At 34.8% G+C, this 18,456-nt stretch overlaps 1 protein-coding gene across 3 annotated transcripts in view; it reads right to left on the bottom strand.

Moving 5' to 3' along the window:
* Nucleotides 1-977: 977 nt before the first annotated feature.
* The window catches only part of SOS1 (SOS Ras/Rac guanine nucleotide exchange factor 1), a 171,837-nt gene continuing 154,358 nt past the window's right edge, over nucleotides 978-18,456 (bottom strand). For 2 of the 3 annotated variants that reach the window (XM_087436858.1, XM_004436726.3), the window contains 6 exons: nucleotides 16,038-16,210; nucleotides 15,711-15,827; nucleotides 14,167-14,431; nucleotides 8,728-8,772; nucleotides 6,928-7,046; nucleotides 978-5,998 (listed from right to left, as the gene is read on the bottom strand). In XM_087436858.1, the coding sequence (XP_087292984.1) occupies nucleotides 5,507-5,998; nucleotides 6,928-7,046; nucleotides 8,728-8,772; nucleotides 14,167-14,431; nucleotides 15,711-15,827; nucleotides 16,038-16,210 (1,211 nt within the window). In that variant the 3' untranslated portion in view covers nucleotides 978-5,506. The remainder of the gene's footprint in view (nucleotides 5,999-6,927; nucleotides 7,047-8,727; nucleotides 8,773-14,166; nucleotides 14,432-15,710; nucleotides 15,828-16,037; nucleotides 16,211-18,456) is intronic. The other variant, XM_014792346.2, reaches the window with a different exon arrangement.

Genomic DNA, 18,456 nt, shown 5'->3' with positions numbered 1-18,456 from the left:
TCTCTGGAAGCCACGTGCATCTGTCTGCAAAGAGGCAGGCTCAGCTGTGGGCTGTACCCCAGAAACTTAAGCACCCTGGATCTGTGATGAGTTAACACGATTAAAATAAGTAAAAAAGTAAACCACTTGGTTAAAATTCAAAAGTGATATTTCAAGAGCAAATTCAGAATCAAGTTTGGCTAATATCAATATTAACATTATTTTCCTATAGCTATCAAATTGATGACCTAGATTATACTCAATAATACATACTTGGATTTCACAGTGGCCTACAAATGGAATTTGTACAAATTGATGATTTTGTGTCTTTAAACCGGGGCTGGGGCGGGGCACCAATGAATTTTAGCTATTTCTGAAAGCAGTCCTCTAAATACCAGGAATCAAAGTTGAGTCAATGGTCTCAATCACTAATTGCCACATGATGTTGGCTAAGTCATCTCACTACTCCAAGCCCTCACTTCCTTCAATTTTTAAATAAGGGTATCGGATCTTTAAGGATTAAGTTTTTACATTATGTAGTTCACCATGAATGACCACATTTGCATAATTCTTTACAGTATACAACCGTAAACTGTATGTTTTCATGCCAAACCTACAATGAATTGCTAAATGTCAGGCTGCCACGTTCCAGCAGGTCTCAGCAAAACTTGCCTGTCAAAAAACTGTGATACTGTAAAACTTCTTTAATGGAATACAAATGCGTCAGCCCCCTGAAACTTCATCCAGGTGACACCCAAGGTCACTAATGTACTAATTTTCATCCCAAGGGTCTCCCACTCACTACAATCATAGGGCTTGATACAGAAGGCAATACTGAACTTCTTTTATAGTAACATGATACAGGAAAAAGTGCCTCCAAAGCAAGACTGTGATAAAAGCAAACTATTTCTATATGGAAAGTATGAGGTAAAATGAGAATCACTAAAGAAATTAAAAATAATTGCCCTCTAAAATAAATACATGCAAAAATAATACACTTATGGGCTATGTAAGGCATTTTTCTTTATTATTTTTCGGTTTATCTTAGTAATGCCAGAAAAATAACAGCCATTATTTTCACTTTAAATGCAAACCAAATACTGCTGCACACAGAGTACAAAGATTACCTACGAACATGGTTAGGTACAAAGGCCATGTTAGATGTATAGACTGCACTTTGCTTTTACATCAAAGTAAGACTGACAGAGCAATTTTTTTTGACAATTATCTTAGCAAATAACCGTGCTACTAAACAAAGGCAAATACACACATATATATATATACACAAACACGTTTCAACTACAGTTATACATGTCACTTTGACAAACAAAGGCTTCTTCTCTGGTAGGTTTCACCAGATATTTGCACCCCAAAGTTCCCTGCCCTGATCCCGCCCCCAAATGCTGACTTGATCTGAAGAAAAAAATTAGAGATGTTCTTAATTAAAGGCACATTTGGCAGCTACTGAAAGTGGCATGCATCTGGCACAGGTGCGCTCTCCCTAAAGCCACACTACATGTGACTTCCATCCTTTCGCATCTTGTTTCTTTGAGTGGTAGTCCAATGTGACCCACCTTTACCTAACTTGCTTTGTTATTTTGCAGCAACTGGCTACTTAATGCACTATTTTCATTAAAGGCAAAAGGGAAATTTGCTCACAGTCGACAGAAAATGCACTTTACGGTGTCAAAAATGGAAAATAAGGCATGAAATTTACAAAACAAGTTACAAGTGCTTTTGTTGTTTAGATTTGTCATATAGACTTCATGCTTCTTTTCTTAACTAGAGCTCAAAAAATTTCATTGGCTCATGTATAAAGGATTACGAAATGATTTTAAAAGTTAGTAATGAGATGTTTCAAAAGAAAAATATTGAATAAACTAAGTCATCGCTTTCCCTTATAAATAAGTTTACTGCATAATTCTTTCAGCCAAACTGATATTAACCTTGTGATGTTTATTTTACTGGTAAATATTAATGTGCAACACAACAGGACCTACACTTGTACAACAGTCATACAATATAGGTTGAAAGAATAAGTGAACCTACCCATAGCAGCAGAATGCCAAGAAATAAATGGTTAAATTTGTTTCTTTCTAAATCTGGAGGAAAAAAGGTTTTCCTCAATATGTACAACACTAATAAATTGGGACACCCCTCCCTCCATTTCCATTATTTGTTTTGCTGAGCCACTTAAAACTCTGAATTTAAGCTGTCATGAAAAGACAAATGATGAAATACATGATTAAAATAAGCTAAATTTGAGAAGACAAGATCATGATCATAGATACCAACTAATTTTTGGTTTGCTTAATTTTTGATTTATGAAAAAACTCATTAAGGAAGAATTTAGAACCATAATATAGGCCTCAACTGATAGTATTTGTACATGAATACACGTACATGAATAGTACTTTTTCACTAGACTGTTCTGTTGATTGTAGTATAATTAGTGTGGCATGCTCTTTGTTAAATTCAGATCCATTAAAACATTCTTGAGTTATTAGAGCATAGTAACCTACTAAACACATAATTTGATACCCAAAAAGCTTTAATTAAGCAAACTTTTAATGGTTGTATATTTCCTGATAATTTGTAGTCTTAAAATACATTTGGAGGACTGGGAAGAGTAAATAAACTGTCTGTCAATAAATTTAGAAACATACTTATCCGTTCCTATTTTTAAAAGTGCTTAGATGTGAAAAGCCTGCCTTTCTATTGGTTACCAGCCTACTTAAGTAAATTCAACCTTGAAACATTTTCTTCATTTTGTGATCCAAAGATAATGAAACATCTAAGAACATTTCCATTTCTAAAAGAAATGTTCCATATTTTGGAATGTGGTTTAGAAAAAGTCATGCTGCACTGACTGTCTTGTAATGTCCTGGGTTCAAAAGCAGAATTTTGTGGTGATGCATTTACCTTCTCAGCCACTTCTTGTCCCTAATTAAGTATATTTTAGTTACTACAAAGAATAAATTTGTCAGCTAATGTTGCACATGTGAAGAAGGCAAGGATACAGTTTTCTCATCTCCATTTAAGGGCATCCAACTGGAATTTTTCTAATCAGTTACCACTGCAGAAAATATTTTTACCCAAATGTCATACTTTGGAATAAAAATATCCTCTATCCACAATGCATATAAAGCTGATGCACAGTGAAGTGGTCTCCTAGAACCACCAGGGTAGAAGAATGGTTCCCTTTGGTAGCAGTATGATTAGAACTCCAAATCTGAGTTTTTCCTCTTTATACAATCAGACAGGTTGAAAAGAGGTCATTACCTTATTGAAGGCTAACACACACTGGCCAGAGAGATATTGAATGGGCTCCAATGTGACTTTTCTCAGGTTCTCATTTGGAGTGGGGGTGGGGTGATTAAAAAGAGAGGTGATCAATAAGACATATAAAGGGAAATCCTAGGGACAATGAGGCTGGTCTAATAAGTCATGGGAGATTCTGGAATGTGTATTATGATTAATTGTAGCAGCACTAGTAAGTAGGCTTATCTTTAGATAAATACTTGTTGAATTAATGTTCTTAGGGACACTTTGCATACAAGAGTGGATCTGAAATTTTTTGGGAGACTTTTAAAAGGAGATATTTTACAAAGAGAAAAATGGCTGCCATAAGAGGAATGGTACAGATATGAAACAAAAAAGATTCAACTCTAACAAATAAATAAGGCTGTGATAGGATGGAGAGCTTACTGATGATGCAATCAACATTCTGATCTTAAAGGACTATATACTGTACTATTGTGATGTACATTTAATGCTCTAATAAATATCACAGGAAATTATTAAAGTACTAGGTTTCCACCACGATGTAGCACTTCTAAAAATGTCTCTAATGACATGGTTAACAGAATTGCTGAAATGTTGCTTCATTATTCAAAGGACACATGCAGATACTGATGAACTGATGACTCTCTAAGGATGGAATACTGCACATTTAACAGACATTATAGTGGAGATTAATAAAACTTTTTCTCTTCAACAAGTTGCATGCATTTCAGTCACAGTATTTGTTAGACTCAGAAGATCAGTACATAGGCTTAATGAATAATCCATATTATGATATTAATGATGTAGGTAGATGTTCTATTACGAATAGTTCTGATAGAGCAAAGACCTCAAGCAAGGTAGAATGTTTAATATAAACTTTAACAAATTGTATACATGTTGCCTAGGAAATTTAAAAACTTACAAAGTTCTGCTTAAAAGATAGCCATCCTATTCTAACCAAATATTTTCCTACATGCCAAACTGCAACTTTAGATCATTCTTTAAGATGAATACATACATCTGGAACTAGAAACCAAGGCGTACCACAATACGTGCTTTTATGCTTAGTGTTCGTGTGTGTGTGTGTCTGTGTGTGTGTGTGTTTCAGCTGAAAGAAATAAGAATCAACCATTTTCTCCATATAATAATTTAATATATGCCAGCCAAACAAAGTATTTGTATCTTTATTCAATTAAATTAAAACAGACCTGCCAGGTATAATATATAACATTCACTATATACACATGATTTAAGCAATGCAAGGTAATTCGAGATATGCTGATTACTCAACTATTAGTAAAACATGAACGGTGTCAGTGATGCCCAGCAAGTGCTCCTTTTCACACTGGGTGACTGCATTTCCATAGTATGGTTAGAGGGACAGCTATGAACCAGGACATGGATTAGCAGTAAACTTTTGTGGGAGAAGGGGAGAAAATGACCATCTAGTATAGATTAACAGTCTCCTAAATGTAAATCGTATACTTGACAATTACATTTTAAAAAAAGTTCTTCTGTCATGTTAATGACACAAAACTTCTCTTGTTTGAAGGCAACACCACCACATTTTGTTTGTATAGGGAGGGTGGGTAAGGACTATTCTTAAAATTCGTATAATTATTCTTAAAAAAAAAAGTACCTCTTTGGTGAAGCCTCGGTACCCATTCAATTCACTGTAATAATCTGTAAACAGGACTGTAGTACAGTGCTGGGCCTTGATTCCAACAAGGTCAGGTACCACAGCCTTTCCTCACAGTCCTTTGAATGATTTTTAAGAAAATATTCTAAAGTAGGACGAGTAAAAGCAAAGGAAAACAAAGGAGGATATGAAGATCCCTGTTTAAGATTTCTTTTTAAAAAGTGCATAATATTTTGAATTACAAAAACTGTCATCATGTGGGCCTGCTGGACACTAGACTGTGTTTTCCATCCCTTTAATGATAAAGATCACTTCCCAAAAGAGGACTCCTGCCTATTGGCTGGAAAAAGTCCCTTTACTTGATTTTCAGGTGCAATCAGTTGTCCAATTCCTCTAGATCAGTCTTTCCATATTCTAAATGAATACCATTTTCATTTTATAATTATGTCTAGGTTAAAATTCATTGTCTTATACTGCATCTTGAAGTAGAGTCATTAGTGTTTGGAGTTCTCATTTTAACTCCTCAGTGCTGGCACATTCAGTGCATCCATTGCCAGCAATGGATTTGGGGCTAGGAAAATGTACATCCCAGTACAGAGGAACTCAGGAAGAATGAGCATTCTCCAACAGTGGTGGTCCATCTCTGTGCATGGATGGGTGTGTGTGCTCCCTTTTGTAAGTTTTTGGAGGGAGTTTAGGGATGTGCTGAGAAGTGCTTTGTCGTGGAGGAACAGGCGGCCCAGCAATGGGATGAAGGTCCACTTCTTGTGTCAATGGTGGTGATGGCAGATGCCTTCTCGTGCCATGAGGAGAAGGTGTTTGAGGAGGAGGTGGTGTAAAGGGAGAAGGGCTGTTTGGGAAGAAGGCATTGCCATGGTCACTTTTTTTGCCCAAAGGGGGAGGTTGGAGATGTAGTGGTGAGCTTGAGAAAACATCAGGTGTCCTCACAGGTTCTCGTGGTGGTAATAAGGGAGGGCTTTCAGGAGGGTCTGATATAGAGGTCCGGTCTGATATTGAATATCGTGGTGAATAGGCTTTTGATGTGGGTTGCCTAGGAGGAATTGCTGGGGGGCTGTCCAAATGCTTAGACATAATCTAACACAAATGAAAAACATAAAACACATTTATTAATAATGTAATTGATGTGGTATCATGAATATATTAAGAATTAACTTGGGGTTTTCAAACATGCTATTGGAAGGTCCCAGGTTTGCATCAGGGAGTTTGCCATATGTTTTAAATGGGAGGTTATGCCAATTCATTAAAAAAAATTTTTTTTCTCAATGTTAAGTTTTTACTATAATTATTTTCCTCAAAATTTTGTTGTTTGCTATTGCTTACCTATCACTCAATCTAATCTAAGATCATTTCTGATTTAACATAAGTTACCTGTTAATTTTACAATTTTAAACTTAATATATTAACATTTCATGATGGTTTGCAAAGAGTGTGTTGACTTGTCCAGCTGCTCTGTCCTCTGGACACTGACAACCACTGAATCAGTTAACAGTTGGCAAAGAGAGAAATTTAAACAGGTGGAAAAAAATAGCTATTATGAGCCTTTAAGGTCTCTTCCAACCCAGAATTTTCATGAAAATCCTATTTAAAAGCATGTCAGATTCACTATTAAGGGCTCAGATAGGTAACATTTAGCATATGCTAAGATACAGTTTCACTCAAAATGTGCTTTCATATAAATCTTCAGACCTCTCTCCTTCTTTCTCTGTGTATGTGTTTTTAAAAAACTGCTTAAGACTACATTACTCTTAGTTTATATATTAAACTTGTTTTTTCCTTGACAGTACCAATAATTTAGATTTACAAGGGTTTTGAATACGTACCAAAAAACTACTTTCAGAAGAAAGGAAATAAAAATACTGCATGGTAAATCCATATTTAATTCCTGTTTAAACTCTATTAAGCCCAAATACTCTGAAGTGTTAATCTAATCCTAGACAAAAGCAACTGATTGTAATGTAACTATGATGATTCCAGTTTCCAGATAACAAGATTTTCTACTTTACCTTAGATGGCGAAGATTCCGCTGGGGCAGATTCTGGTCGTCTTCGTGGAGGAACAGGAGGGGGGACAGGCGCTTCATCAGTGCCCTTGGTTAAACTTATAGAGGATACTGAGGCAGATCCTGTAGGATGTTAAATTTTTTAAAAAGTTCACAGGAATTTTATTTCATCTATTAATCCTGAAAAGGCTTAGCTGGAAACCACTTATATTTATTAAAAGAAATGTATAGAAGTATCAAAAACAATTCAATAAACCAATACTCAATAGTATTCCCTTTATTAAAGCAAACTACTATAAAAGCATGCAGAAATTTCTTAGCAGAATTTTCAGAAAAAAAGCTGCCTAAGATATTCTGTTATTTTGCTTCTTGAACAAAATAACATTCCCACTGTTAATCTGTTATTGAAATTTTTTTATTTGGGTCTGATTCTTAGATTTTTGGGAGAGACAGCAAACTATTAAAAACCTTTGGAATGTTAATTTTTGTTAAGCTTTTGTGATGGGCTCATTTTTTTTCTCTGACTTGATTAGTATAGAATGTCTCTGCTCTTACTGGATAGTTCTTGGATTAGTTTCTTATCTTAACCACTCTCCCCAGTGTCTTTCCCCAGCAATTCTCTAAAGGATGCCAGGGAGGGAATCTAGTGTCTAGGGGAGGAGGAGTCTCTCCTCATTCTCCTTAGGTCTAGGCTCTCCTTGGCAGGTAAACAAAATCAGGTTCATCATACTCTAATCCAAAAATTTTAATTGTGATGGAGCTATTCAAGATGACTGAGGCAATCCTGATAATAAAAACAGAAATTATACTAAAGTCTAGTAAACCTGATTTAAGAATAAGTTGATGAACTGGCACAAAAAAGGTAAGTAAAGCTTCTAATTGGAACCTATCTTACAGACATTGATGATGACAAGGGCATAAAATAGGCATATAAATAATTACACTTTGAAAGATAATATTTATGTAAGTTGTTAGCTAGTTTATGAGCACTACAAAAAAGATATGACAAAATACTAATCATTCAAAATTATATTTGGCTGGTTCTTTTTTCCTGTAAGCATTGATATTATTCAAATGAGCAACATTTTGATCACCTACCATTTTCTTAAGAGACTATGTAAGTTAATTTAGCTTATAACTAATATTTTCCATTGTACATATTTTGAAATCATTTGTATGAAGGACAGCAAAAAACATTAATCTATTAGCTTAAAATTTATGGAATAGTTTGGTGAGTTGTTAGCTTACTTTAAAATTAAAAACAAATATCTACAATGTAACTTTATTTTGCTTAACAGTGATGAATATTTAGGCTATATACTTTAGTTACAATTATAAGATAGTTCTTCTAAAGTCAAGTAACAATTAGTTGCCTACAATGCTGTTGCCAGGCTAAGTGTATTTTGTGGTTTAGACACTGCATGTAGCTGCCAGCATTCCCATATGCGCATGCATGCTCTTGCTTTTTTTTTTAAAGTTGAGCATTAAAATATATTTAGAACTCTATAGTTGGAAAAGAGAAATGGTTAAATGTGGAAACCACTCATATAATAATGTTCATATAAAAGAGAAAAAAGGTTTTTACAAAAAGTATATAAGTTTAAGCAAATCATTTATGATCAAAAGATAGCACAAGTGAAGGCCTCACTTCTAAGATGTTGCAAGCAAGGTACCAACGCTGTAGGATGTTAAGACCCAGGTCTTAACATCCCAGGAAGAATTTTAGCAGGAAAGGTTACACCACACTTGGTTTAATTTTTAAAGCCAAAGCGAGAATTATGAGTCTTAAACCATATATACTAACTTGGGCCATGGGGCAGTGTAACTTGGATAAAGACGGTATCGCTGCCTGTGAAAGGAAACAAGAAAAAGTAGATTTTTCTTTCATTGATATAGTCAACTCATCTGTAAAAATTTATTTATGATAAAAATGTTATTTTTGTCATTCTAGTTTTAAAGAGTGGTATAACAGTCTTTAGTAAAAGCTCATTACTACTTACTTTTCAGAAAAATAAAGAATTGAGTTAACATCATATTGGGAATTTTGAAGATTCCTTCTAGATTCACTACTTGATGTCATAAGAATTAAATGAAAAGGTTTCGGGAGAAAACTAAAATATTCTATATTACTGTAAGACTTTTAAAAATGTATAAACCCAATTCAAGCAAAGAATTCAGCTGGACATATAGAAATATGTCATTTACTAAAGATTATTTTGAAATCTCAAACTTGTGAAATAAGTAGTAAATAACAAATTTATGTTATATAAATTAAAAACTAAAAGGGAATTTCTTACTACTATTATTATTATATAACTTTGAAAATGTTCTTGGGGCATATACTCTCATCACAAAATAACGATAGCTTTGGATATCACCAGACAAGCTGGAAAGTGATATAGCTTTTTCCTCTCTATATTCTTGAACACTTAAAAAAAAAATCAAGTAAAATTTGGTGCTTAGACACATTTTATATAGGACCCTCACTAATAAATTTAGAATGTCTAATTTCAGCAATACTAATTCTTTTAAGAAAAAAATGAAAATCATAAAAGCCAAAGCCACAAGAGCATTAAAGTAGAAAAACTGAGACAAAAGGCTAGATGATCTAAACCGGTTCTAAATCAATATAGTCATTTATGTCACACTGCCTCACATTACCAACATACTGAACAGATAATATCCAAGATACTAAAATAATTCCTATAGCACTAGACTGAGCTGATTTTTAAAAATTCAGGTTTCTCTCTTGTTTTTACACAATAGGCAATCACTGAAATAATTTGGACCATTGTTTTTTCCAGCTTCTTTGGTCAGAATGAGGATAATTTTACATTCCAGGTTCAGTGGGAAAGACTACTAATTTGACTGCTTATATACATACAGTGGTCTTATTTCCCAGACAGCCCCAATTGCAAATAATCTACCCCCATTATCTCCTTTCCATAGGTACTGATATTCATTTGGAGGCCATGGTAACTAAGGGTAGCAATCCAGCTAATTCTAATAAGCTATCTCTCGAAAGATTAAAATTCATTTTTATACTTTGATATTAAATGAAGCTGTTGTTCTGGCAATGATTCTCTTCACTATTTATTAGGCACCTAGGACGTAACAGGGGTTAAGGGAATATGCAGCTCTAGTGTTTACCTACTTATATGTTTTCCACTTTTCGTGGAAAGGAGGTAAATATGCCTTCTGGAGATAAGCCTCAAGAACATGGTAGTACACTTAGTATAATAAAGTAATAAAATCAAAACACAAAGCTTATGAAAGCTACAAACTGCAGGCTTTTAGAAAGAATGATTATACCTATGCATACACACTTGTGCACGCAGACACAGACTTGGCTTTAATCATATTTATATACGGCAACAGGCTTAGATTCATGTATTTGGTAACTTTGGGGCACTTTTCTGATTTGTCACTTTAATTGCTTGGTCTCACTGCCTGGAAAATGCTATAAAAAACTCTTTTAGAATTATACATGATCTAATCAAGAAATATATACTAGAAATTTTAATCAGCTAGGTACTGAACAAATTTATTGATAGTGACTTAGAAGCGAAATCCAATTCATTAAAAAAGTAGTATTAATTTGTTAAGTACAAATCCCAGACAAAACAGATCAGTGGTTCTCAATCTTGGTTGCATATTAGAATCCCCTGGGGAGCTTTTAAAAAATACTGATGCCCAGGTGCCAATGCCAGTCTAATTCAAGTGTGGGCTGGATGTTTAAGCTCCCCAGGGGATTATAATGTACAGTCACAGTTGAAACCACTGTTGAAGATACTCTTCAATTTAAAATGAGTCATTCTTGAAATAGGAATAAGCATTTTCCTATAGAAAAAAATTATATAAATCATGAATAACTTGTTAAACTCACAAAAGCCCATTAAATGCAAATATATTTGAGATTAGAAACTAATCACCTACAACAATCTTCTATGAAGAAAAGCCTTGCAATCCAGCTTGAAATGCTTGGAATACAGCTTTTCTTATCAAAGCTTCCCCTACACTAAGGGACAGAACTAAAGCTCGTAAGTAGCACACAGACCAGGTCAGACCTTGGTTCTCCTTTATGACCAGGCAACTTTCAAACAGGAAGGTACCAAGAGCACTTCATCCCCTGCCCCTCCTTGCTATAGCATAAGAAGCAAAGCAGAGAGTTGGGTGGTCCTTCCCCTTTTCCTGGCCACTGTCATCATCACTTAGAGGCAGATCTGGCCAGGGTGAGGTGTGGAGCAGGACTCTGAATGTGAGGATGTGTGTAGCAGCACTAAGTAGGTGGCTAATTTCCTCCCGTCTGTCTTCACTGCAAAGCTTTCCATGACCATTCTTGCCCATTCCATGGTCATCTTTGTGTAAACTTCTACAGCATCTATGTCTTCACCACTCATTTAGCATTTTGCTAAGCACTTACACACCTCCTCTGGTAAAGCTTGCAATCTTACTGAGAGATGGAAAATAACCATAGTACAAAAAGAATCATAGCATTTAACAATGGTTAAGCATTTAACTATGATTTTCTTTGACTATGATTATTTTTCATCTCTCAGCAAGACTGCAAGCTTTACCAGAGCAGACGTATAAGTGCTTGGCAAGGAGTGAGATATGCAACAGATATTAGCTGAATAATTATGGGTTTTAAAGTAAATTATTATGAAAAAAACTATAAGAAGCAAACAAGTACTATTATAACTGATCAAAAATTCTAGTCAAACTTTGGTGTTTGAAAAACTGGAGCAATGGAACTTTATTCTGCTTTATATTGAGTGGAATATTTTCAGATAATCTAAGAATGTAGGCACAGCAGCTCTTTCCTGCCAGGCACTGAGGGAAACACAAAAAGTAGGTATTCATTCTGGTGGCAACACAGTGGGTAACAAGTTGGGCATTCTGGTGATCCCCCCACAGCACTAGCAGATCTGTTAAGCAGAAGTGGGGTCAAAAGCAGATGAGGACCTTTAATACACATAGGCCACTGATAAGTTTTAAGTAAAGGACTAATTGAGCACACAAATGGTTTTATATTATGCTGGTTTATTTGATTTCGAAATCAGTTATTTTCAATTTTTACTAAGAGCAAAAGAAAGAGTAATAAGAGTTTTTTTTTAATCACAAAGAAAAGAGAAATTGAGAAAATCCTCCAGGCTAAGATTACAAAACCTAACTCCTGGAACAATGGTTTCTCAACTCGCCCAGCTATTTAGGTTAATAATGTTCCACTTCCACATATGACAGAGCAGTGATCTAGAGGACTGCACTCCAAAATGACTCCTTCTCCCGTTTGACAAATCACTTAAAGATTTAGCACTAGCAGGGAATGTAATGTGCTTATCTCCTGTTTTTCCACCTCTTTTATGTTTAGCTACTTCTTAAACTAAGAGAAGTAGAATTTGCAATTGATGACTTTCATGTGATTTCAATAATTTACCTACTTGGAAATCTTTATAATATAGACCTTAGCCATCTCCTCTAGGGAAAAAAACCCTGAAAACAGTTAAATGGGTCAGAATAAATAATGATTTTAGACCAGGTATACTACAAAAAGTGCTGGTTTTATTTTGTTACTTAATTTAGGGGGTTGATGAGTTGGAGAGGAAAAAATGGGAATTTTTTTACCTGGCGTTTATTTGAACTTATCATCAAAAGTATCTTGATAGCTTACTATGTGCGTAACATGACTCCATAATCCTCAGTAGCCAAATAAAGCAAGATGTAGTAATTCTCAAAATAAGTATACTTCAGGTGGTAAAAAGACAAGACAAACTACGAATGTATGTATAACAAAGGAAAAAATAAATAAGATTCTGGACCACATCTCAAAATAATATAGCTCCAAAGAATAATTTTAAGTTGATTTTTGTTAAAAAAGTTAGATTCTCTGAGTTGGAAGAAACCTTAAAAATCTAGTTTGATCCTCAGAAGGCACAGAAAAAGTATTTTTATAAAACCAGAAAGCTCACTAGCAGACCAGGATGATAAACCTCGACTCGTAACTCCTAGGGCAAGGCTTCTCAACCTCCTCCCCCATAGTAATGTCATGCTGCCTCTCAGTACTGCATTCTGTTCTGTCAGATACTAGGGTTGATCTTGATTTGTACATTGAGCTAAGAAAGCCAATGGGAAGAGCATGGGGAAGTGGTTGTGAGGGGGTTACAGGCGATTGGATTTAAGTTTTGATTTAATAATGAACAAATGAAAAAAGGTGTTCTTAGTAGACCTTTAAGGTTCCACATGAAATTGATTAGGAAATTAATGGAAGCAGGGTGATCCAGATATTAAAGGTAGCCTCTTCAAAGGGCTAGGGCTGAGCTGTGCCGTTTGGTAGCCACTAGCCACATGTGGTTATTAAGCATTTGAATGTGGCTAGTCCGAATTGAGATGTACTGTAACTGTAAAATGCATACCGGATTTTGAAGATTTAGAACAAAAAAGAGAATGTAAAATATCTCATTAATTTTTATATTAATTTCATGTTGGAATGACAATATTTTGCATATACTGGGTTAAATAAAATATATTATTAAAATTAATTTCACCTAATTATTTTTGCTTTTTTTAATGTGGCTATAGAACATTTAAAGTTACACATGTGGCTCACATGATATTTCTACTGGACAGCACTGATCTAGAAATAAGAAAGGGATGAGCAATAGTATGCAATTTGTAAGATTTTTGTGGCTGGGCTTGAAAGCATAGGCAGTGTATTAGCAGGCACCATATACCATCTGCTGGATGGCACAGACTGAGAAAGGGTTAAGTAGGAGTTTGAATTTGATACACTGCAAAATTAGAAACTACAGAGTTTTGGTGGGAGGGGAATGATGTACTCTGACCAGTATTCAAATATAATAATTTTGGAGGCAGCATTTAAAACATCAGACCGACATTCCTTGCAGATTTTAGGAGTTATCTTTGTTTCCTCTGGATATTAGGGATGCATTTTAAATTCACCCATTGAAAACAAATGCTCAAATGAAGTTTAAATTACCAATTTGATCACCAAGCCTTTCAGTAAAGTATAATAAATTTAAAGAGAGCTTTTTAACAGATTTTTTAAAATTATAAGTTGCTGGAGTTTAGAATGTTTTATATTTTTACAATAATATCTTTTGAAATGATATTTGATTTGTCTACAAATTTAGAAAAAAATAGAAAAATTATACAGATTCTTTTTTACCTTTAGCACATACAATACTAACAATTATTTTAAAACACTTAAAATTTTAGCACCTACTTGAGTGAAAAGGGCTCGAATGATCAGAATCAAATACGCTGCAAACATCTGTGGTACTAGAAGCACCAGAAGCAGGAGGAGGTGTTAACGGTGTTCTTGGAGAATTTGGCGCAGATGCTGTACTTTCTGTTTCACTCTCAGGGATCCTACTATAACTAATTTTCCTTGGCTCCTGCTGCAGAGGTGTGGGATGTCTCATGGTACCTGGTCTTGGGTTTGATGGACGAACACCAGGAGATTTTAAGGGATAGCTATATTTTTTTGGCTGTAGACATACAAAAGAAACACAATACTTACAACACCATAATAGAAAGGAAGGTTTTTCTATATATGCCTGGTAAAATTCAACTAATATCTAGGAAAACCATAAACCACTAATAAGAAGTTACATAATGATTCAAATCAAAGTGTCCAAGTTAAAGCATTAATATCCCATTTCCATAAAGCCTCGGCTATCTAAATTATTAGGGAATGAATTTCTTTAAATAACTGAGTCTTAGTCCTGTAAATACTAGAGTATTTGTTATTCTAATATTTTTGAATGGAAATCTTTCCAAGATATGTTGTACATTTCTCTGGCTTTTTAAACAGACTATGTTGAGCTAATTTAACATTGCTGCAAAGCCAGGATCATTATTATGAATTATGATACCTTACTATGTAATACAGTGATGCCATCAGGATCATTTGAGCTATTTACAAATGCATTAAGTTGCCTGAGTTTTCATCAGTGTGTGTGTTAGTTTTATGGAATTTTCTTACAGAGTGATCATTTCTCAGTGATATCAGCACACCTCATTGGAACAGACTATATAGGTATTTCCAATTTGCTGTTTTTAATCTATCTTTTAAAAAACTGTTTTAGGCCTTGAGACATTTTCTTGTGAGGTAATTGCATAAGCTTTAGTTCACAGACATGAGATTTATCTTGGCTACTCAGAAGCCATTTATGTTTACTTCTTGAATCTTGACTTTCTTATGAATAAGAGAGATTATACTCAGATCAATGAGGTGATAATACTCTACATAAGTTTGACCAGGCATTGGCAAGTAATAAAAAACAATGAAAACTTTATTTTCCCAAAAAAAGTATCTTTAGCCAAACCTGTTATTTTTATGGCTAATGATTCATGGTTAAAAGTTCTAATAAGTTATTACTTTAAAAAAGTCATAAGTACATATATTTAATATAAGTGAATTAGAATAAATTAATCAAATTTCTTGCCCTTAAAATAAATTTTGAATAACATTTCTTTGTTTTAAAAAAATAAAAACTTACATATTTGCCCAATTTCTTCATCTATCATAGGGTTTATTCAGATTAATATTAATGCTCATTTATTTGGAACCAAGTGGGATATTCCTGAACATACTTATTAAGCACTTATTCATTACTTTTATCCATCACACGTGCACTTCACCCCAGAACACCTTTACAGAAAACTAATCTGTATAACACATATGGTAGTGATGACATCACCAGATATAGATGACAACTGCAAAATATATATAAGTGTAAAAGAAACAAATGTATGAATGCTTACAAATCTTGGGAGAGGCTTAGGATTTCGTGGTTCTATTTCTAGGGACTTGTTGAAAAGATAATCTGTAAATTCTTTTTCCATGCTATTTCCCATTGGATTCAAGTTTTCAAAGAACCTCTAAAACAAATGCAAAGAAATAAACAATTATTAATATTATTTTTAATTCAGTTTGAAAGTCATGAAAATAATTTAAGAAAATATTTAACATAAGAAAATTTGAATTCTTTATTTTATTTTCCTTTTTCTCTTCTGTGAAATAAACCTGCTTTTCATCAAGTGGTTTATAAACTTAATCAGAAATATGTATCCTCAAATAATTCAACTTACTTTGATATCTGATTCTACTCGTAAACAATAAGGCTGATTTTGGTACTGCTGGATCTCTCCTGTAATTTCTGCTACTTTCCTCCTTTTGCTAAAGTTTATAAGCTCTTTTCCATGCCTTTTTAGAACCTCAGGGTTGCCTTCTTCTGTTTTCAAGATATTAGTTAGATAAATTCCTGGAAGACATAATGAAATTATTTCAAGGATAAAGAAGGAAAAGCTAGTTTTTCTCTTTCTCAGTAATTGCAGGCATATTACATTGTACCATCTCAACCACCACAACCAAAGAATGAAGGCAATGATTCCCAGTCTATGAAAAACAAGCAGCTAAGTGAATATCAAGAGAAAAATTTTTATAAGTATCAAATTCTTCTGTGACAGATTTAAGTTTATAAATACCCAAGAAAAAGGGAGACCAAGTTTAACAAAACTAATAGATTTTTCAGGAGGAATAACCAACTTTCCATACCCTCAAACAACATGTTATTTGACATTAAGTCATGGTTTTGTTAAAGGAACTCTAAGAATAACCTGTCACTAATAACACATATTTTTGGCAAAAGGGGAATTCAGAGGATCACATTTTCTGCTTACTCAGCTCTTAAGGCCCCACAAGAAGTTGTTAGGATTTGTAATTCAGAGGTAGTACTGTTTGGATAGGCTTACTCACGGAAATGTGCAAGGATTTGCAAGCCTGTCAAACACGGGACTGCACATAATTTATGTATATTCTGGTCTTTAGTACTTCTAGAATTAGTGGCAGCCTGGTAATTGAGCTCTTGTTCCCCATCACTGCAGGTTGTGCACCAGATGAGGAGAATGAACAAATTAACAGGCACTTCAGTGCTTTACACAGTGCTCTGGTGCCAGGAGCACTTTAGTTCCTTTCTGTTCTACATAAAAGTTCTAGAGCCAGCTCTGCTGCTTTCTACTTGTGTGATCGGTGCCAGTTGCTTAGCCTCTCTGTGCCTTGGTTTTCTTATCTATAAAATGAGGATAGCAGGGTTGCTGTGAGAAATAAATGAGTAAATTTATGTATAGGCTTAGAATAGGGCCTGACAAAAGTAAATGCTTAATTAGCTATGGTTGTGATGGTTGGTGCTGTTGTTGCTATTCTTGACCTGTTCTCTTATGCTTCTGCCTTTTGCCCTAAAGTACTGACTATGCTGCTTTGGGGAAAATCTGAGTTTGTTCACTCAATACACACGTACTGAGTCTCTGCTGTATGGCAAGCACTGCATTAGGTACTGCAGACACAAAGATGAACAAGAGACACAGTCCCTGACGTCAGGAATTCAGAGCTTTGAATGTGGGCTACTACAGTACAATTTGGTAAGTAATGCCTAAAATGCTATGAGAGCACAGAGGGTGTGCCTAACTCTGCCTTGAGCTGGTGGGAGTAGAAAAAGCATCACAGATGAGGTGGTGCTTAAAATAAGTCTCAAAAAAATGAATAGAATTTTAATGAGTAGAATAAGATGGAAGGGTATTCTAAGCAAAGAAGCAGTGTGTACGAAGGCACTGGTCTGTGATGAAGCTTGGAAGGCATACTTAGAGATAGCATGTTGTTTGGTATGGCTAGACCATAGGGGTTTGGTGTGAAGGAAGAGTGGCAGGATGTGAGGATAGACACAGGCAAGGGATCAGTAGTTCTAACCCCTTCGCCACCACTGCAGGTTGTGCATCGGATGGGGAAGAGAATCAACAAAGTAACAGGCACTTTAGTTCTAATGATAGACTAGTGGTTTTAAACACTTTTGTAGTAGAGGCATACTTTTAAATACTAGAATTTTTGGCCACATTCTTGAAAAGGTTAAATGAGTCAAAATCAATAGTGAACAAGTCAGCAATGAAACATGATAGACATCAATGCCTGTTTGGTTCTAAAAAGTATCCAGTTATTAAGCGTATTAGTTACTTGGCTATTTGTTAGCACCTAGGCCACTCTTGACTATATGTTCATAAGACAGATTTACCATGTGGTGTAGTAGGCTACTAGACCATGGTAGCCTACACAGGCTCTTTTACTTTCCATTTCTGCCGGTCACTTGGCTTTTTTACTTGTAGCCAATTACATTCTTCTCTACACTAAGTTGCATGATCCACTTAGCTCAATGTTCAGTCTGACAAACTTGTCCAAAACAGTACACATATTTAATGACAGCCAAAATCAACTTTCTATACTGGTCACAAATTGATGGCCCAACTGTGAAGAGTTTGTGGGTAGTAGCACCTGGACTGGGCCATAAAGAACCTTTTGTTAAAGAGCTTAACTTTTATCCAGTAGTAATTAGGAGATTATTAGCATCTTTGCATTCTAGAAGGATTACTCTGGCTGTACTGTGATGCCAGATGGGTTAGGAGTTAAGACTACAAGCAGGAAGATCAGTTAACAGGAGAAAAGCGGTCCTGGTGAGATGAT

Source organism: Ceratotherium simum, chromosome 11, assembly GCF_057802395.1.
Source record: "Ceratotherium simum simum isolate JZ-2026a chromosome 11, ASM5780239v1, whole genome shotgun sequence".
Classification (NCBI taxonomy): domain Eukaryota; kingdom Metazoa; phylum Chordata; class Mammalia; order Perissodactyla; family Rhinocerotidae; genus Ceratotherium; species Ceratotherium simum.
This window is presented reverse-complemented; position numbering and strand designations above follow the sequence as displayed.